This window comes from Eremothecium gossypii, chromosome I (genome assembly GCF_000091025.4).
Source record: "Eremothecium gossypii ATCC 10895 chromosome I, complete sequence".
Classification (NCBI taxonomy): Eukaryota; Fungi; Ascomycota; class Saccharomycetes; order Saccharomycetales; family Saccharomycetaceae; genus Eremothecium; species Eremothecium gossypii.
The window spans coordinates 100,679-120,602 of record NC_005782.2 but is presented as its reverse complement, the minus strand read 5'-3'; the positions used below and the strand labels follow the sequence as shown (position 1 = coordinate 120,602).

The window sequence follows — 19,924 nt, the reverse complement described above, 5'->3', positions numbered from 1 at the left end:
CGTAAGCGAACTGCATGCGTTTCCAGATGGCAGCATACCTTCAAACGGCTGACGTCAATGATAGGCTGCCGGGAGCGAACTGCGCAGCCGTAGCCGGAAGTAGAAGCGTCTATCGAGTATTTTATTCGACGTTATAAATAATTCCTCAAAGTGCGTAATTATTGATAGTTGGTTTAGTGACGGTACCATGAACAGAGCAGCAGGGAAGCCGGAGTGTAAAAGCGTGTCATGGGCGTTGGGTTAATCAGAAGACGCAGAAGATCAAGACAGCCCCGTTTGACGCTCAAGGTCGAGGTGCAGCAGGCGCGGATCGTGACCGTGGAAGACACTCGGTGCAACCCGCTGTGTCTTGTAGTTACGAACGGGGTGTTCAATCGGACCAAGCGGTTCAAGAATACGTCGACGCCTAGCTGGCGCCAGACACTGAAGTTGGCGCTGCCGTCCAAGCCTTCGTCAGAGTGGCTCCGCGTTCTGCTGTACGACGACGTGCTCCGGTGGCAGGACAATGGAGACAACTCGCTCGAACGCGGGCGGTACCTGTACCTGGGTGAAGCACGCTTCTCTCTACTGGATCTGTTCCGAGGGGAAAAGGGCAAGTACAGCCCCGAGAGGAGTGCTGAATGGGTTCCATTTTACAGTGGTCGCACTGGTTACAAGGCTGGAGAAGTGCTGCTGGCGTTCAGTCTGGTCTCATCTGGCAATGAGCCGTCGACGATGGCCGTCTTCCGGGAGTGGAGAAGTTATCTTCTGGACTCGCTGGCGGCCAGGAGGATTCAACGCAAGCAGGAAATAGAACTCTTGGGTGAAGGCCAACGGCTCGCGGATACCGAGGACGACGAAGGTGATGACGACGATGAGGACAATGAAAACATGCTGGGCTACACGTCCTTGTCTGATTCTTCACCTGATGATTTTACGAATTATGAAGATATTATTGAACACTCGATGGTCTCCTGCTACATCGAGGATGAAGAAGAGGATGAAGGAGACACATTCGACAACGACGACTGGGAATATATGGATGACATATTTTATGCTGACGATAAATCTTATGGAACCGACCAGCAAGGCATGGAGTCAAAAAGATACAACCAGAACAATGGCTCAGTTGACTCATTCGCATTTGTGCCCGAAGTGTCGACGACACCCTTCACCGAGGTATCCGAGAGTTCAAATGCAAAGGAGAAGGACAGTCATTCCAGCGATGATACCGAGGGTACTGAGGTTATGCTATTTGGCCGTCGTAAACGGAATATGCGCAGAGCCCGGCCCAGGAATAACGACTTTGAGATCTCCAAGAAGACGCATGCTATGGGCGTAGCCTTCGTGGAAGTTAAACGAATTCTAGACCTGCCCCCTCTCAGAAATAAATTTTCGACTACTTTTGACATGGATCCCTTCGTTATTATAACCTTCGGAAGACGCGTTTTCAAGACATCATGGAAGAAACACAGCTTGAACCCGGAATACAACGAGCAAGCGGCTTTTGAGGTCTACCCCCACGAGATGTCTTTCAAGCTAGACTTTCGTGTCCTCGATAGGGATTCTTTTTCTTTTCATGATAGAGTGGCGGACGCAAGTGTTGATTTTAAAGACGTCATATCGCGGAAGTCGACCAATGGTATATGTCACTGGGATCTTGAAGTCCCACTGAACCTGAGATATAATACCCTGTCAGAGACACACGCTTCAAGAATGTACCTGAAGCTCAGTTTCTTCCCATACCATATCTTGAAAAAGCATTTCTGGGATCAAGTCATTAATGCCGCGTCTACACTGCAGCACTTTGACGTTGTACAGCTTACGCTACTGTTAGATGGACTAGGGCATTTCACAGAAGATGAGGTTAATGAGTTTTTTTATCATTCGGGGAAGTCGCCTTGGTCAAAGGATACTCTGCCTAAGGAAGTGATTATTCGTCACCTCCAAGAATGGAAGAATAGTAGCGCCTTCAGGAGAGTCCAGAAATGCCCACTTTGTTGTCAACAGGTCAAGGCCACAAAAGCTCTACGACACTCAAAGTTAAATGCAGAGAATGACTTGATCACGCATTTCGCCATTTGCAGCAGTGGCCATAAAAAGCAATTGAAACCGTCCTATGTCTCATCGGACTTTGCATCGAAACGTTGGTTTTCAAGACTACTGATCAAGTTAACTTACGGCAAGTATGCGCTAGGCTCTAACAACGCAAATATCTTGGTCCAGGATAGAGATACCGGCATTGTAATTGAAGAAAAGATCAGTGCATACGTTAAATTGGGTATTCGCATTATCTACAATGCGCGGGGGAAACAGTCAAAGAAGTTCAAGTCTCTATTGCGCTCAGTGACAATAAAGCAGGGCAAGAAATTTGATAGACCTGCGTCAGCCAAAGATATTGAACCTTTTATCAAGTTCCACTCGCTAGATATGTCAGAATGCCTTGAAACTAACTTTACGACATTTAATGAGTTCTTTTACCGGAAGTTAAAGCCCGGCAGCCGCACGCCGGAATCGCCAAACCCAAAGGTGCTCCTATCTCCTGCTGACTCCCGGTGTACTGTTTTCGCTACCGTGCGGCGATCGAAGGAGATATGGATAAAGGGTAGAACCTTTACCCTTGAAAAACTAACCGGCGGCCAATTTCCGGAGCTTTGTAATGAAAGAAGTTGCAGCGTGGGGATATTCCGTTTGGCGCCACAAGACTACCACAGGTTTCACTCCCCGTGTAATGGCGTCATTGGTAAACCCCATTACATCAGTGGCGAGTATTATACTGTCAACCCTATGGCTGTGAGAACGGAATTAGACGTGTTTGCAGAAAATGTGCGAGTTGTGGTTCCAATCATATCGGAGGAATATGGCACTCTATTATACATCCCCATCGGTGCCATGATGGTGGGCTCCATTATTCTCACTTGTAACCCTGGCGACAAGGTCAAACGGGGCCAAGAACTGGGTTACTTCAAATTTGGCGGATCTACTGTCTTGTTGGTGCTCCAGAGTAAAAATATTGTCCTGGACACTGATCTCGTGAAGAACTCAGAGGAGAACATTGAGACATTGGTCCGCGTGGGCATGAGCATTGGTCATACTCCCGACATAAAGGAACATTGCAGAACAAAGGTGCATGTAAACGACAACGAGGAGCTCGAGCGGATCAAGCGTACTATTACAGTTACTGAAGAGAATGCACAGAGTACCAACTACACGTCTTGGGAGTACCAAACACTAAAGAAACTAAATGAGAAGGAACCAGAGTTCCAAGGTTTGTTAGATATTCTAACAGAGTGATAGAAATCAGCTATGTCAAATCGTATATTTATTCATATAACCACCTATATGACTACATAGTATTATGTACGTGCGGAAGAATCGACGAACATCACACGAAATCACGACATGAAAAATTGTAAAGGCATCTTGTACAGGATGCATGCACTAGGCACAGAGACAGCGTCGATCTTCGAGGACTATGGATGAGTTACTCCAGAAATTTGAGTATGTTATATGATGCAGGTGTATTAAGATGTTATAGCTCTATTGCTAACTCCCAAAAGTGGCCAAAGGGCATCGATTGTAGCCCGCGACCGGCCGAAGTTAACTATCGGGCACAACAGAGCAAACACTTTCAAGCTACCGTATGACAAACGTGTATATGAGATGCAATTCTACCAGATGTATGCATATCGTTTGAATGAAAGTAGGAAACGCGTCCTGGCTAATTGCCAGCGGAAGTGGGATGACGGTTTCCGTATTCAAGGAAAGCCGGTTGTACAAAAAGCAAAAGTGCTTGATATACAAGCAGGAGAACCATGTTGGTGCGTTGGAACTATCTACTGTGAGATGAAATATAAGCCAAACGTGTTAGAGGAGGTTGTGAATGATACTTACGGCACGAAGGCTCCGGTGAAAAGTTATACTGATCCCGAGGGGACAGACGAGATAATGCTAGAAGATGAAAGCGGACGCGTGCTGCTCGTCGGGGATATCATTACGAGCACGCCCTTTGTCACGGGGACAGTTGTTGGCGTGCTAGGAATGGAAGCAGAAGCGGGTACGTTTCAGGTTGTGGACATTTGCTATCCACAAGCTATACCTCAAGCGCCTCTGGTTAGAGCTCCAGGCAAGAGTGTTGCGTTAATATCCGGGATTTGTGCAGCCTCAAACGATCCAAAACTCTCGCTGAAGCTTCGCCTACTGCAAGATTTGCTTAGCGGTGATATCGGGGACACTGGTAGCATAGCTTCTGTGGCTAGGTTAATTATTTGCGGTGATTCCGTTGGAACCTGCGAAAGTAATAGTATAGGTGGTGCATTAGATGAACTTGGTTCATTCATGGCGAACACACTAACGAGTTTGCCCATAACTATTCTGCCCGGTGCCAACGATCCAAGTGAAAGAAGTCTTCCGCAGCAACCGCTCCATAAGGCTCTCTTCAAGCAGGCACTGAAACCTTATTTTGCTGAGGTTAATAGTGAAGTTTTTGAGTCGGTAACCAACCCCTACTGGTTTGATCTGGAAGGAATCCAGGTGTTAGTATCCAGCGGGCAAAATGTAGACGACATGTGCAAATATGTTATACCATACCTCGGGACAGAACAATTAAGAGACACCATAGAACACCGGCTAGATTTGATAGAAGCTTCATTGAAATGGCAGAATATTGCTCCAACAGCACCTGATACTTTGTGGTGCTATCCGTATAAGGATAATGATCCGTTCATCATGAATGAGTGGCCTCATGTATATATCATTGGCAACCAACATGCATATGGCTACCGAAAAGTTCTTCTAGAAAATGAAGTAGAAGTGGTTCTAATAACACTTCCAAAGTTCAGCTCTTCTGGTCAGTTTGTTATACTAGATTTAGACACGCTAAACGCAGAAGTTATCACTATCGATGCTTAGCTTCTCCAACAAAAAGTTATCGTAGTATTTGTATATTTACAGGAATTAAAGTTCTGCCTAACGTTGCCTCGATAAAGACGATATTGGGACCTCTCTCCCACGTACGTTTGCAGTAGTGCCATAAGATGAATCTGCGCCCACACTTGCATATTCTAAGGAGCGCTTGTCGAAATGAACGTCAAGCCTATCCAGGAAGCGATTGGCAAGCACAGGAATGAAGGGCTGTGCTGCTATAGAAACAATACGTGCAGCTTCAACTGCAGTATAGATGATGAGATCTTGTTCCTCAAGTGGTTTTTTCCAAGGTTCCCCATGTTGAACTACCATGTTTGCGTCGTTTATGATAGACCAGATCAGCCTCAGAGCATTTGCCGTATCATACTTTGATAATAGCTGATCAATTTCATCTGCCAAGGTTGTTAATCTGGACAATAAATTACCGTATAGCTCAGGATTATTTTTCGTCAAATCTGTGATCGGTTTATGATGGAACTTTTGCACAGCGCGGTGGATGTTAAACTTCGGGCCACCACATCTATGCAGGAGGTTTCCCCACTTCGAGCACAGCAATTCCCGCGTTTGGCAAAGACCTTCTTCAGAAAAGGAAGCATCATGTTCTATAGTGTCGTGCTCCAAGATAAACCATCTCATTGGATCTGTATCATACTTCTCTATCATCTCTTCAGGTACCACAACATTCCCCAAGCTTTTGGACATTTTCACACCATCTGAAAGCCAATGTCCGTGTACCACAACCTTTTCAGGTAGCGGTAATCCGGCAGCAAGTAAAATTGCAGGCCAATATATGGTATGGAATTTCACGATGTCCTTACCGACGAGATGAGTAGTAGCATTCCACCATTCTTTAGATGAGCCTGAAACCGAGCCCTGTGGAATAGAGTGGACTAGGTTAGCAATGGGCCTATCCTCTAAGACAGCATCTACCCCACCAATCGAGGTTACGTAATTGCATAACGCATCAAACCAGACGTATATTTTCTGGCTCTCATCGCCCGGAACAGAAATGCCCCACTTAAGTCGTGTTTTAGGCCTAGAGATTGAAAGGTCGGGTAGTTCTGCCTTTAGTAGTAGATCTAAAATCTGCGCTGACCGGGATGGCGGGAGGATAAAACCTGGGTTTTCCTTCAAATGACTGATTAACCGCTCTCTGAAAGAAGATAGTCTGAAAAAGTAATTCACTTCCGTCTGGTGGATCACACGGTTGCGAGTCTCAGTATTGATGTACTCGGCACCTTCAGTAACGGTGGAACCATCCATCACCGGAAATTCGCGGCCGTCGATCACCTGGACAACTTTGGTAGCGGGATAGAACGTTTCATCCGACACGGAGTACCAGCCGCTATGCTCACCCTTGTATATGTAGCCATTCGCTTTGCAAAGCTCCCATAGCCTTAAAACGTTCGAGATATGATCCTTATCTGTTGTTCTTATAAACCTAGTGTACCCAATGTTAGCCTGTTCATCTAAGCTGATAAAATGGGTGCATAATTTATCTACAAACACCTTAGGACTAGCGTAGCCTTGCTGTTCACTTGCTGTTTGTATCTTCAGACCGTGCTCATCGGTTCCAGTGGTGAATAGCACTTCAGAATCCCTAAGTTTTTGCCATCTAGCTTGCACATCACATATTAATGAAGAGTATAAGTGCCCCAAATGCGGTTTTGCATTCGGATAGAAGATCGGAGTGGTAATATGGAATTTTTGAATGGCTCGCAGCGCCCGACGGGTACTTGCGACCATATTTCTGCCTAATCACTGCCTCGAAAGCTTTCTGAAGAAGCCATCAAGGTTTAACTTTTTTACGGTAGTCAAAATTTTGGCCTGGCCCGCCCGAGCGACTAGCGGCTGAGATCTCCCATGCTGATCGGTCTCCTTCCTAACAGCATTCATTTAACATAGGTTATATATTACTACCTATCTACTTAGTGAAGAGACTGATTACATCTTCATCATGTATCTTATGATTGAGACCGCATTTCTGGGGCGAGTGCTTCGCAGATGATCCCCAGACTAGAGCATACTTGAACTTATCTTTAAAGTCCCTGTGGATCTGATGACACAAGTCTCCGACTGTAGAGCCATTCCGCACCACAAGAGGATCAGAAAAGTCTGGCCTAACCCCGCGTTTCTTTGTGAAGACACGGTTCAAATGCAATTGGTACCATATCTCGTCCACAACGTCTTCAAGGCCCAGGTCCATTTCACAAGACATGACTACGGTATTAGGCTCGCGAGCCAAGCGATCCACTTCTTCCAGCGAGACAGCATCAATCTTGTTGTACACATACAGGCATTTGATATAATTGCGATGCTGCTCGTTCAAAACATCGATGAAGTCATCGATCGTGCAAGAGGAGTCCCGCACTAAAATATCCGCGTTGTGGATACGGTAGTCGCGCAGAATCAGCTTGATTGCTTCCTCTGTCAAATTGGAGCGATCCGGCGACGTAAATGTGATCTTGAGCCCACCCGTCTCCTTCTTCTTGAAGTATATGTTCGGTTTCTCCTTGTTGAGCCGGATACCCATTGTCTCCAGCTCGCGCTCAAGAGACTCGCGCTGGTGATTGCTCTTCGTCGCATCCAGCACCATCACGATCAGGTCGGCCGTCCGAGCCGTGGCAATCACCTGGCGACCACGACCCTTGCCCTTGGACGCCCCGTGGATGATACCCGGCAGGTCCACCATCTGGATCTCTGCGCCCTGGTACTTTAGCACACCAGGCACCGAGGTCAATGTAGTGAAGGCGTAGTGCGCAACCTCTGACTTCGTCGTGGTCACCTTGCCCAGCAGCGACGACTTCCCGACAGAAGGGTATCCGATCAGCACCACCCGTGCATCACCCGACTTGGCCACCTCAAAGCCAGTGCCGCCCCCTCCGCTGGATGCAGTGCTCTCCTCTAACAGTTGCTGCCTATAGCGCGCCAGCTTACCCTTCAAGAGTCCGAGATGGTGCTCCGTCGCCTTATTCTTCTGCGTACGGGCCATCTCCTCCTCAATCGCCTTAATTTTCTCGATCACACCCATATTTGCTATTAACTATTCGCCGTCGCCTCCTCCAAGGCAGCTGTTGATGCTCTGAGTACCCACGAGTTCTCCGAACCTATATCAGCTAGCCGATGTCTCCACGCAGTGCAGGCCTGTTAAGAGGCCTAGCCAAAAATTTTCGGCCTTCAAGGTTACCCGCATTTGGTGAAACATAAAACGGCACACTGCTACAGCGGAACCCTCAAAGACTACGAGGAAGAGACATAGCAGCCAGCGGGAAACATCAGAATGTCGTACTACGCTAATCACAATTCTCAAGGCGGTTTCTACCAGCCATCACAGCAGTTTCAGTTCCCACAGGGCGCGATGTCGTTCGACCCGAGTGGGTCTGGCGGTTTGTCGAACAGCAGCCCCGCAAACTTTACAAACGAGCAGCTCCCCAACGGGATCATCAATGCGCTCTCTACGCGCGGCTACTCCTTTGAGCCGCCGTTGTTGGAGGAGCTAGGGATAAATTTCGGCCACATTCTTACAAAGACCAAGTTCGTACTCACACCTACCACGTCCGTCAACTTACCTCTGGAGATCTTCAACGACACAGACCTTTCGGGCCCGCTCCTGTTCTGCCTGGTCTTTGGCACCATGCTGCTCACCGCGGGCAAAGTGCACTTCGGCTACATATACGGCGTTGCGCTGTTCGGCTCGCTTTCGCTGTACCAGCTTCTGCGCCTGATGAGTCAGCCTGTGAGCCCGGCCAGCCAAACCGCGAGCCCCAGTGCGACACCGGTTCCGCACGCCTCCAATGCCGTTTCGTTCCTCAAGACCGCCTCCATCCTGGGCTACTCGTTTCTGCCCCTATGTTTTCTGGCCACTGTCGGCGTGTTCTGCTCCCTCAACAACTGGTTTGGCTACATTCTAGGGCTGATTTCGGTCGTATGGTGCACCTGGTCGTCCTCCGGGTTTTTCATATACTACCTTCAGCTACACAACGTCCGCGTGCTCATCGCGTACCCTCTGCTGATCTTCTATAGCGTCTTCGCGCTGATGGCCATCTTCGTATAGGTCTGCATAATTACATAATCCGCTGCCTTTCGATGCTTTTTGTTACCCGCACTTGAGGTGCGCTTTGAGCGGCTCATGTGACGCGAAATAAATAGGCGGGTTTTTTCGTGTCGGGTCAGCGCCAGCTCTCTCCTGTCCACCCCAGTAGCGTGAAGCCCAAGGACATCGACCGGGGATCCAGGTAGCGACTCAACGGACCAGTGGGACACAACAAACTATGCCAGAGACATCAGTACCAAAAGAGACACCATCGAAGGTGACAGCAAACGCACTATCCGAGCTCGACCTCACAACGTCCAGACGCAGCTTAGGCCCGACGCTGGCGAAGGAGAATCAGCCGCAACTGGGATCGCATGAGAAGGTGCATATCATAGACGAGAAGCATGCGGTGGCTGACGGAGACGTGGATGCGAATCAGTCGTTGTCGCAGGCTGCGCGGGAGCATCAGCAGTTCTTGAGATCCCACCAAGTACATCGGCACCACCTGAAAGAGCAGGAGAAGAACGAGCCGCTGCTGATGGAGAACAAGCGGCGCTTTGTTCTCTTTCCCATCAAGTACCACGACATCTGGCAGGCGTACAAGCGCGCAGAAGCATCATTTTGGACGGCCGAAGAGATTGATCTTTCGAAGGACATTCACGACTGGAACAACCGGATGACCGAGAACGAGCGGTTCTTTATCTCGCGAGTGCTGGCTTTTTTTGCTGCCTCTGACGGTATCGTAAACGAAAACTTGGTGGAGAATTTCTCCGCCGAGGTGCAGATTCCCGAGGCCAAATGTTTCTACGGCTTCCAGATCATGATGGAAAACATTCACTCGGAGACCTACTCGCTACTTATCGACACTTACATCAAGGATCCTAAGGAGGCCGACCACCTGTTCAACGCAATTGAGACGATTCCTGAGATCAAAGAAAAGGCAGAGTGGGCCATAAGATGGATCCAGGACAAGGACGCGCTCTTTGCCGAAAGACTGGTCGCTTTCGCAGCTGTCGAGGGTATCTTCTTCTCAGGCTCTTTTGCAGCCATCTTTTGGCTAAAGAAAAAGGGTTTGATGCCTGGTCTGACCTTTTCGAACGAGCTAATCTGCAGAGACGAGGGGCTACATACAGACTTTGCTTGTTTACTGTTTGCGCACCTCAACAACAAACCAGACACTGAGATTGTAGAGAAGATCATCACAGAAGCTGTTGAGATTGAGAAGCGCTACTTCCAGGATGCAATTCCTGTTGCGCTTCTTGGAATGAATTCCAGCTTGATGAACCAGTATGTCGAATTTGTTGCCGACCGCTTGCTTGTAGCGCTGGGCAATAAAAAGTACTACAACGTTTCCAATCCGTTTGATTTTATGGAGAATATCTCGTTAGCTGGCAAAACAAACTTCTTCGAGAAGCGTGTTTCTGATTACCAGAAGGCCGGTGTGATGGCTAAATCAACTAAGCAGGAGTCAGAAAGCGGTGCGTTTACCTTCGATGAGGACTTCTAATGGGTCTTCTCCCGACTATACCACCTTCCAGACACTATCTAATTTTCACAGGTTAACTAATAAATTCCTTGACCATAACGTAAATATCTCATCTACGACTAGTATAAAATATCAAGTATCTAATTGTTAAGGCTCACAATACTCCTGCAGAAAGTTATATAATCGCTTGCTTGGCTATTCGGCGAAGTGCCTTAGAATCTCCTCCGCAGCCTTTATGCCCGACACGGCCATTGCCCCAAACGTGGGTCCCATACGTGAGACACCTTTCTTGGTTGCAGTCTCCATGCCTGCAAAGTACATATATTCAACTCCTGCAGTAGCACCAGATTCCTTAACCACGCCTGCCTCCGCTGTGTTCATATCCAACGACTGCATACCTTTGATAGCGTGTTGGGCATCCAATGCGGCCAGTCGCTTAGCACAGAAGGCCCCAAAAGGCCCGTCATGGCCCGTAGTAGATAGAACGACCCCGTGCTTCTTCTTGGGGTCTCTCGTGCCGTCATCCTTGTATCCCTCCAGCTCGATGACATTGGGGTCCATACACGACTGGACATCGTGGGCCATTGTCACCAGAGTCCAATTGGTGACAACCCCAGCTATGGTCACACCACCGTTGGCCGAGGGCTTGGTCACCAGGTCCTCCACCGCCGTCGCATTGAAAAGCTTCACATTTGGGAACTGCAGCACTTTTGAAAGAACTGTCGAGGTGAACAATGCCGCATGCTTGACAACGACATAGTCACCCTCGTCCTCATACGGAATCTCTAGCTCGTCCAGAAACAGATGCGTCGGCTTCCGCATGATCATCGCCGAGAACAGCTGGCCACCCAGCCAAGCCCCGCCGCCTGGCGCGACGTTTGCCTCGATGATAGCAATGCGAAGATCCGGCCGATTCTTTGCAAGCACGTATGCTGCAGACAGCCCAGAGGAGCCGGCACCCACAATCACAACATCCGACACCGCATACCTATACAGGTCCTCGAAGTATCGAGTCGTCATCGCGCGGGAAACAGTCGCCTCCCGTATAGGAGCAAATTGAAAGTCAGACCAGTCTTTCTCGCGCACGATGTCGGAGAGAGCATGCCGGGTAGTGGAGGCACGAAGCCTCAATTCTTGGACGTTGGTGAGGGTCTGTGACATCTTTGCAAATTCCGAGTGTTCGTTCTGCATCGCTTGGCCCCTTATCCTGGCGCTGTTGCCAATATATATATCCACCGCTCTGCACGCATGCAACTAAGGGTTTGCTGGATAAATCTGCTTTCCGCGTGAACAATGGCAGACTAATCGATTAAATTCACGTCCGCAGTATGCTATTACTGGATCTTTTTCTGTAGTATAACGCATGCTCTCCGAAGTGCAAAGAGGCAGGCGTTAGCATCTGTTGGAAGCTCCCGCCTTGCCGCAAATAAGAGGCTGTGGGCGCTTTCCTCATATGCGAATAACAAAGAAGTTCTTCAAGTTTAATATCTGGTCTACCCTTTTGTCTTGTGTAGCATAATTACAGATCTAACGTCTGTATTGAAGTATGAAATACGTTTTTAGGCCGAGATGTATGGCCAAAGCGCGGACACTCACACGCCAAACGCCCTCGCAAACTAAGTAAAACTGTAAACACATGCTCTCACAAACTGCACGACCTCCAAAAACATGCTTTCTTAACGTAACCGCGTCCTCGAAGCACTTTCAGGCGGCATAGCTGAAGTACGGTGAGCAGACATAAAGGGCATGCGACTGCAGTACCTGCAAAGTTTTGCATACACCTCACAAGCAGCTGAGACGTTTTTCTAGGCCCTGCAAGAAACCGGCAGCCGTCAGCATACCAGGAGGTGGGACTTATGGCAAGGAACATACTGGACGAGATCGCATCTGAATCCGACCCGTCGCAGGACGAAGAGGGTTCGCTGCTCGCCGTGGACGGCGATGCGTTCCGGCTGGACCAAGCAGCGCCGGCGGAGCCCGCGGCGCGGGAGTTGTTTCTCCGCGACGACAGTGAGAGCCCACTGCGACGGCCGCACGGAGGGTCCGGCAGCTCGGAAGGCGGCAGCTCAGACGCGGAGGGCGAGGCGCCAGAGACGCAGAGGCGGCCTGAGGGTCGCAAACGCGTCAAGTTCAGCGCGGCCGAGCGGGGCGTGGCAGACTTCAACCCGTGGGATATCCGGCGAGCGGTGCGGCGGGCCTTCCGCGACAAGCTGCCCGAGAACTACAGCATAAAAACATGGCGGCGGCCGCCCCGCGCGCTGCTGCGCTCGCTCGCGGACTTGCTCAGTGCCAATGCAGACAACGCTGTCGAGGGCGCACTGTCCGCGTACCACCGCGAGCTGACGCGGACCCTGGGCCCCAACGAGCTGGCCGCCTTCCGTCACGACCGCGAACAGCTCATCCGCAGCATTCTTCACAAGCTGCGAACGCGCCTCAAGCGGACCCACTTTCCTGCGCGCGTCTCGGAGCACGTGCTAGACATCGAGGATATCTACGCCCGCAGGACCTTCATACAGCAGCGCCACATCGCGGAGCTGAATGCTGCAGAGGACCTCGAGAGACAGCTGCTTGCAGAGCAGCAGGCCCTGGCGGCTCGCACAGCAGAGCGCTCCGATGCCTCTGCAAAGGTGCTTCTTGACCGCCTAACGGCGAACTTGCATCCCGCGCTGAACAAGGCTGTGTCCAACGCTTATGGCCTCATCAAAGATGCCGAAAACACACGCGAGACATACTTAGCAGACTGCGATGACCTCAATCTCCATCTCAGCGACACCGAGTGACCTTGTGCGCACATTGCCTTGATATCACCTTCTACGTTAACACTATAGCAGGCCGGGAAGCACCAAACGCCACCTTTATAAAACCTATAAGAGGAGGCTGATACAGCATTTACGATAGTCAACATTAGATATAAATAAGGCGTATTACTTAGGTCTTAAAAGATCGTGACCCAAATATGAAGGGAAGTTTGAATAGCAGAAAGGAAGGCGCGTTCAGCTCGGTAACAGCCGGGCGCACAGGCAATGATGTGGGTGGGTCTTTCTACGAGAACGAGGAAACCAAAAAAGCGTTCAGCGATAGGATGAATTACGTGCTCGTTAACAGCATTGGTGGGAGGGCTGTGGTGACAATTCCATCAGGCGTGAAGTATTCGGGGATGCTGTTGGCATGCAACGCGACGACGTCAAATGGGGTGGATGTTATTTTAAAGTATCCTCGGATTATTGACAAGGGAATTGATGAAGAAGATGCGGCTGTGCTGTCTGCGCAGTTAAAGGAGACACTGCTTATCGAGGGCGACGACGTAGCGGAGCTGGAGCTGCTGGATGTGGACTTCAGCCTGGACGACAAGTGGGAGCAGATCAAGCGGCGCGAGGAACAGAAGGCGCGCGAGCGCAGGGACGGTAAGCTGCAGGAGTTCAGGACCGACACAGATATTGCCGGCGCTGGCGAGGTCAAGGAGCGAGAGCTGCAAAAGTGGACGCCGGACGACAGCGAGGCGTTTGCGCTGGAAGGATCTCTGGAGGACCACGCGGAGGAGTGGGACCAATTTGCGGTCAACGAGCAGAAGTTCGGCATCACATCAACCTTCGACGAGTACTTATACACTACGAAGATCAATAAGGGGGATCCAAACTACGAGACAAGACTCAAGGAGGCGGACCGAATTGCAAGAGAGATAGAAGCACAGGGCACTGCAGGTAACGTACATTTGGCGGAGGAGCGCGGCATTGTTGTGGATGATTCAGGAATGGATGAGGAAGACAAGTACTCCGGAGTCGACCGTCGCGGGGACGAGCTTCTTGCCCAATTGAAGATGAACGCGAAACCGGCACTGGGGAGACCTACAAAATACGTGCCCCCTAGTTTGCGGAATGAACCGCACAACGCCGATCCTGCTATCCTGTCGTCGACCAAAAAGGGTTGGTCACCGCCGGCACCGAAGAGCCCTGTTGATAAGAAGATACAGTTGGACGAGTTAAAAAAGTTCTCTGAGAAATTTAAAGTACCATACAAGATGCCGGAGGACGTCAAAACCATTTTTAAAAAATCCGAGGAGTTGCCTTCCAAGTCGCCATCTGCCCTGAAAGTAAACCCCTCGCTCCCTCCCAAACCCACACCACAGCCGGCTAGCTCGACTGCCACACCTTCGATAACTCCCTCGAAAACTAGCAATCGAAACTCCAAACCTAGCACTCCAGCCTCATCTAAGGTAGAATTGAAGCGGCCACAGAACAAGTTTGGGCCTCAGAGTGGCCACACGCCATCTAATTCACCCTCGGCTGGTAGAGCAAACACTTACAGGAGACGTAATAATCCACCGTTTTTCGGCGATGATGGCCCAAAATGCTTAAAGAAGGACTTCAAGAAGAACTTCAATGTTTTCCTGAAGTCCAAGGAGGCTTTTGAAAGCCGGTCTCGTCATAAGCAAACAGCAGAAGGGAAGGCCATGGATGCTTTTCTGATTGAGAAGCCTTACTTTACTACCCCCACCTGGATAAGTACTATGGACAGGTCTTTCAGAACTTTATTCCCTGATGAGAGGACCGCCATCCAGAAGGCGCAATTGCGTCTCCAGCACCGTATAATGAACGCTATCGGCGGAAATATGCCAATGGGCAGCATTCCGGGCATGATGGCCATGCCAGTGGGGCCGGCAGGTTCTCAATCTACCCCGTTCATGGCCTCCCCTGGAATGTTCATGCCATTCCAGCCACAGCCTATGTTCTACCCCCCGGTCCCTCAGATGCTTACAATGGTCGGTGGACCTGCCGATGATCGGAGAAATAGCACACATAGCCCTTCACCCACCACAAATTCTCCCCACGGCGCCCCAGCTTTCATAAATGGCGCCCCTATAGGGCCATTTGGATATCCAGCTGCATTTCAACCTATTATGGCACCGGTTGGAACAGGTAACGTGAACGGAGTAGCAGGCCCGAATGGGAACGGTTCCAACTATAAAAACCATTATCACCACCACAACAATGGGAACCGATACCACAGACATAGATGACGACTTCTATAGTTCTTAGTTACTGTAGGTGTAGCGAAGGAATAAAATCTCAAATGTATTATTAGCGAACTTTTTATCTCTTTTACCTGTAGCGTTTGTGTCTGTGCTTTCCCAACAAAGTTATAGGAAACGGTATTTCAACAGATACCATCGTTTCCATCACATATTCTCCAGAAAGGTGCAATCAGCACATGTCCACATATATCAGAGGCCCTGTATGCGGGACTGATAACTGTAGAAGCAGACTATGGCGTATAATCAATGGCCATAGGACCTGCCAGTACGGCCATGTCATGGAGGGTGATGTAGAGTTCAACGACGATGATGAAGAATTTAGCGCTATGGGTGTCGTAACTAGGAGACTAAACTTGACAACTAATGCCACGGGGAATTTTCAGTCAAGCCAAGCATTCAGTCAGACGCAGGTACTCGCACAGCACGAGGACGAGAAGCGGCTGCTCGGTGCCCCTGCACGAGAATTGTTTCTCAAATGCTTTCAATATATTCTGCGAAAGCAGTGCTCATGGCTTATTGAAGAGCAGGGCTTCCCAATCGAGTTCTCGAAGACCGTTAAAATCATATGGATGCTATACCTAAAACATATGGAGCCGGAGACACCACCCGCCGGGGACGATGCAAATGAAACGGTCAGCGCTCCCTCCCAAACATTAACAGAGAGATACAGAACGGCCAACGGCGGCAGAATGGGCCTTTCGATGCTTTCCACCCTTGCATTTCATTACCTTGCATGCGTTCATCTGGGATTACCAGCGCATACAGATGACTTTATTAGATGGGTTAGTTCGCTCGAGATGCCGTACTTCCGCGCCGTCGAATGCTTACCTGCTGAGTGGCAGAAGAAGTTACCGAACTACTACACGCAGATAATGGAAGGTAGCTCTGTCCCTCGTAATGCTCAGCTACATCACAAGATTTCATCTGTGGCCCTGCAGGTCAAGTTCTCTGCGCATTTCCAAGATGCCATTCCAGCTGGGCCCATGATCCTAAAACTGGTGACACTAACTGGGCTGCCACCCGAGTTTTACCTCTATACTACTACCCTGTTGGAATTAATCGAACACCACAGCTACGTTTCAGTGCTTGCGCACGACAGCACGCATGTTGCGAGACCCCACTTATACCCTGAGCTGCGCATTGCTGCTTTATTTATCACGTCAGTGGATTGGGTCCTCCAGCAGCAAGATTACTACAATATCGAATACCTATTGGCGTGGCTTAGACGAGAAAATGCCGTGCGCCTAACTCAGGATACCGCCTCCAGAAATAGGGAGCTAGCCCATCTCGCACAGCAGCCTACCCAATTACCTGTCGCATGGAGCCAAGAACAGGCTTCCGCATATCTCGACTGGCTAGAATCTGACTTTCTGCCAAAATACGACCATTTTACGAATAGCCACATTCCCCTAGATCACAAGATTGCACGCCGGAAGCTCTACAATATTCTACCACTAGCTCCAGCGGCTAAGCTCGAACCCACGCACCCTTCATCGCGGACCTTCATCAACACATTACAGGAATTCTACTTTACAACTGCTTCTTCACTATCCACAGTATCTGAATCACCCGCCGCGGCTACAAGGTCCGCTGCAGTTGCGAAGGTCAGGCATAAGCTCGTGAGAGATCTGGCGGCTGAGTTTGGTGTGTCATCACAGCAACTTACGAATGCCGTAAACACAATACAAAAACAATGCCTAGTTGCGGTACGTCGTCAGGCAACATAGAAATTTCGCCGCAGAACGCATTCTGGGCTTCCTATGTTCTATAAGGCTCGCATCTGCAGGTGGGCTCAGCATCGGTAGCCTTCGTTTAGAGCTCGGAGGTAGCCAATTAAACGATCGGTGATCGCCTTAAAGATATCACTGTTAACGATATGACCATCCGATCAGAACGTTTAACGCTCATCATCAGATTCCGACGCAACAGGATCAGTGGATTATCTCCTAAGAGTGATAGCCGACGTGGGCGAAAGGTATAAAAGTATTCAGCGTACTCATAGAGCCCACCTAGACGGCGAGGGTCCATAGTTCTGTGCTCATTCTGCAACATCTTTGAAAGGTGAAGGTATTAAGCGGTAGGCGCAGTACAAATTATTTGCGAACAGAAACTTCAAACTTCCTGCGCAGGTTAGTATAGATATCCATCAGATGTCCAAGGAAACAAGTTATCCCAAAGAGCTGCTCTGTGCGGATGAAAAGGTGGTGTACGACGCGATCGTGGTCGGAGCAGGCGTGGTCGGGCCTTGCGTGGCCACTGCGCTGGCTCGGAAAGGTAAGAAGGTATTGATCGTCGAGCGTGAGTGGAGCCAGCCGGACAGAATTGTTGGCGAATTGATGCAGCCTGCAGGTGTGCGTGCCTTACGCTCTCTGGGAATGGTGCAGGCGATCAACAACATCGATGCCTGTTCGACGTCCGGGTACACGGTCATATACAACGGCGAGAAGATCTCGTTCGCATACCCTTACAAGGCGGACTTGAGTCCTCCCGAGAAGATCCCTGACTTAGTGTTTGACGGGAATGATAAAGTCGTGGACGACGGCACCATTAGTGCGAAGGAGTTTGAAGAGGACGAGCGGGAGCATGGTGTGGGGTTTGTGCATGGAAGGTTTTTACAGAACCTCCGCGCGATCTGCGCTGCTGAGGACAGGGTGACAAGATTGCAGGGTAACGTTATCAGCATCTTGCGCAATGACTCGAAGGAAGTCATCGGTGCGAAGGTTGACGTACCAGGGAGGGGAAAAGTAGATTTTAAAGCGCATATGACTTTTGTCTGCGACGGGATCTTCTCCAGATTCAGAAAAGAGCTATCAACGACTAACACGTCCAAGGTCTGGTCTTCTTTTGTCGGTTTGTCGCTTCACCATGCCGACCTTCCCACCAAACACCACGGTCATGTCATTTTGGGCTCTGAACATATGCCAGTCATAGCATACCAGATATCATCTACCGAAACCAGAATTTTGTGTGCCTACAACTATCCTACCCTACCGAAAAATGTCCCGGAGTGGCTTCAGAAGGAAGTTCAGCCTTTCATTCCCCCCTCTCTTCGCAAATCCTTCGATGCGGCTCTAGAATCAAAGTCCTATAAGTGTATGCCCAACTCTTGGCTACCTGCTTCCCAAAATAATGTAACTGGGCTGTGTGTCGTTGGTGATGCTTTAAACATGCGCCATCCTCTGACCGGTGGAGGTATGGCCGTGGGTCTGATGGATGTCGTCCTTCTTGTTAAGACCATTGGTGATATGGACTTTTCGGATCGAGAGGAGGTTCTGAACGAGCTGCTAGGTTTTCACTATGAGCGAAAGGCACATGCCTGTGTCATTAACACTTTGTCGATCGCTCTCTACTCTTTATTTGCAGCTGACAGTTATTACCTAAAAAAGCTTCAGAAGGGTTGCTTTGAGTATCTTGGCAGGGGCGAAGATTGGGTTAGGCAGCCGATCTCCTTCCTTTCTGGTGTCTTGCCAAGCCCTTATTTGTTGACCAAAGTATTCTTCACCGTTGCCCTGTACTCTGTTCTCATAAATTTCCGCGGTAGGACACCTCTGGGCTTTCTCTTGGCGATCTATGAGGGCTTTGCAATCATCTTCACCGCCGCTAAAGTTTTCACACCATTTTTGTATGAGCAGCTACTTCAGTAAGCCCCCGTATTAGGATTGTTAAAAGAAGTAGGATCGATACCCTTCAATTCCAGATGATCGTTGCGGTGGGCTATTAATTTGTTAGCCACCTAATACTGAAATTTACATATTATTGCACTAGTTAATTAATATTTATGATGCAATGGGAATCTATATCGGTTCTCCGTTCCATCTTCTCGACATAAGACTCAACGTCGGACTATGGTTGACCCTGGTACCGGACGGACGGTTACCCGGCATTTGTGGTTTTATACTTTTACTGGGCTTCCCTGCAGTAACTCTCAATGATGATGATGCCTTTACAAGAATAAGATGGAGCGTCCAGTTTGGTTTAGATGGTTGCGCGTCTATGCAATTGGATTTGGAATTATTGGTGCAGGCGTCCTGCTATTTAAGTACACGACTCCGACAGATGAAGAGCTCATTGCCGCGCTTTCCCCAGAGTTGAGACAACAATACGAGCGTGAACGTAAGCTACGCCAGGCGGAGCAGCAGGAGCTTATGAGGATTGTCAAACAAACAGCTGCAAGTGAAACTCCTGTTTGGAATACTGGACCTATTAAGTCTCCTTGGGAGCGGAAAGGTGTTTCCGCTGAAAGCAGAGAGCAGTTCCAGCAGGTGAAGGCAGAGCAAGTTCAACGAGAAGAATTACAGAGGATTAGGGAGGAGCTTGAGACCATCAGGCAGCAAAGCGCAAATAAGACACAGGAAATAGCAAGTAAGAAGAGTTGGTGGCCATGGTGAGTGCTGCCGAACTGAATGCGTACATAGATGATGCAAAAGCCTTGGCGTTGTTTCGTACTTAGACACTAGCAAGGAGTATT

At 49.4% G+C, this 19,924-nt stretch overlaps 12 protein-coding genes across 12 annotated transcripts; 9 read left to right on the top strand and 3 right to left on the bottom strand.

Annotated features, from left to right (window-relative positions):
* Positions 1 to 228: 228 nt before the first annotated feature.
* Positions 229 to 3,273, top strand: PSD2 (phosphatidylserine decarboxylase 2; the record flags this gene model as incomplete). The annotated part of the gene is made up of 1 exon (NM_207764.1): positions 229 to 3,273. The coding sequence occupies one exon, from the start codon at positions 229 to 231 to the stop codon at positions 3,271 to 3,273; it is 3,045 nt and encodes a 1,014-aa protein (NP_982411.1).
* Positions 3,274 to 3,642: 369 nt separating this feature from the next.
* POL31 (DNA-directed DNA polymerase delta subunit POL31) lies at positions 3,643 to 4,890 on the top strand (the record flags this gene model as incomplete). The annotated part of the gene is made up of 1 exon (NM_207763.1): positions 3,643 to 4,890. One exon carries the CDS (start codon positions 3,643 to 3,645, stop codon positions 4,888 to 4,890), a length of 1,248 nt encoding a protein of 415 aa, NP_982410.1.
* Positions 4,891 to 4,947: 57 nt separating this feature from the next.
* Positions 4,948 to 6,651, bottom strand: MSM1 (methionine--tRNA ligase MSM1; the record flags this gene model as incomplete). The annotated part of the gene is made up of 1 exon (NM_207762.1): positions 4,948 to 6,651. The coding sequence occupies one exon, from the start codon at positions 6,649 to 6,651 to the stop codon at positions 4,948 to 4,950; it is 1,704 nt and encodes a 567-aa protein (NP_982409.1).
* A 178-nt stretch (positions 6,652 to 6,829) lies between these two features.
* Positions 6,830 to 7,936, bottom strand: RBG2 (Rbg2p; the record flags this gene model as incomplete). Its single annotated transcript, NM_207761.1, has 1 exon — positions 6,830 to 7,936. One exon carries the CDS (start codon positions 7,934 to 7,936, stop codon positions 6,830 to 6,832), a length of 1,107 nt encoding a protein of 368 aa, NP_982408.1.
* A 249-nt stretch (positions 7,937 to 8,185) lies between these two features.
* On the top strand, positions 8,186 to 8,959 carry YIP1 (transporter YIP1; the record flags this gene model as incomplete). Its single annotated transcript, NM_207760.1, has 1 exon — positions 8,186 to 8,959. One exon carries the CDS (start codon positions 8,186 to 8,188, stop codon positions 8,957 to 8,959), a length of 774 nt encoding a protein of 257 aa, NP_982407.1.
* Positions 8,960 to 9,176: 217 nt separating this feature from the next.
* Positions 9,177 to 10,445, top strand: AGOS_AAL136C (AAL136Cp; the record flags this gene model as incomplete). Its single annotated transcript, NM_207759.1, has 1 exon — positions 9,177 to 10,445. One exon carries the CDS (start codon positions 9,177 to 9,179, stop codon positions 10,443 to 10,445), a length of 1,269 nt encoding a protein of 422 aa, NP_982406.1.
* Positions 10,446 to 10,619: 174 nt separating this feature from the next.
* Positions 10,620 to 11,615, bottom strand: THI4 (thiamine thiazole synthase; the record flags this gene model as incomplete). The annotated part of the gene is made up of 1 exon (NM_207758.1): positions 10,620 to 11,615. One exon carries the CDS (start codon positions 11,613 to 11,615, stop codon positions 10,620 to 10,622), a length of 996 nt encoding a protein of 331 aa, NP_982405.1.
* Positions 11,616 to 12,280: 665 nt separating this feature from the next.
* OKP1 (Okp1p) lies at positions 12,281 to 13,204 on the top strand (the record flags this gene model as incomplete). Its single annotated transcript, NM_207757.1, has 1 exon — positions 12,281 to 13,204. One exon carries the CDS (start codon positions 12,281 to 12,283, stop codon positions 13,202 to 13,204), a length of 924 nt encoding a protein of 307 aa, NP_982404.1.
* Positions 13,205 to 13,380: 176 nt separating this feature from the next.
* PBP1 (Pbp1p) lies at positions 13,381 to 15,441 on the top strand (the record flags this gene model as incomplete). Its single annotated transcript, NM_207756.1, has 1 exon — positions 13,381 to 15,441. The coding sequence occupies one exon, from the start codon at positions 13,381 to 13,383 to the stop codon at positions 15,439 to 15,441; it is 2,061 nt and encodes a 686-aa protein (NP_982403.1).
* Positions 15,442 to 15,632: 191 nt separating this feature from the next.
* RRN7 (Rrn7p) lies at positions 15,633 to 17,183 on the top strand (the record flags this gene model as incomplete). Its single annotated transcript, NM_207755.1, has 1 exon — positions 15,633 to 17,183. The coding sequence occupies one exon, from the start codon at positions 15,633 to 15,635 to the stop codon at positions 17,181 to 17,183; it is 1,551 nt and encodes a 516-aa protein (NP_982402.1).
* Positions 17,184 to 17,606: 423 nt separating this feature from the next.
* Positions 17,607 to 19,100, top strand: ERG1 (squalene monooxygenase; the record flags this gene model as incomplete). The annotated part of the gene is made up of 1 exon (NM_207754.1): positions 17,607 to 19,100. One exon carries the CDS (start codon positions 17,607 to 17,609, stop codon positions 19,098 to 19,100), a length of 1,494 nt encoding a protein of 497 aa, NP_982401.1.
* Positions 19,101 to 19,412: 312 nt separating this feature from the next.
* Positions 19,413 to 19,844, top strand: CBP4 (Cbp4p; the record flags this gene model as incomplete). Its single annotated transcript, NM_207753.2, has 1 exon — positions 19,413 to 19,844. One exon carries the CDS (start codon positions 19,413 to 19,415, stop codon positions 19,842 to 19,844), a length of 432 nt encoding a protein of 143 aa, NP_982400.2.
* Positions 19,845 to 19,924: the final 80 nt, after the last annotated feature.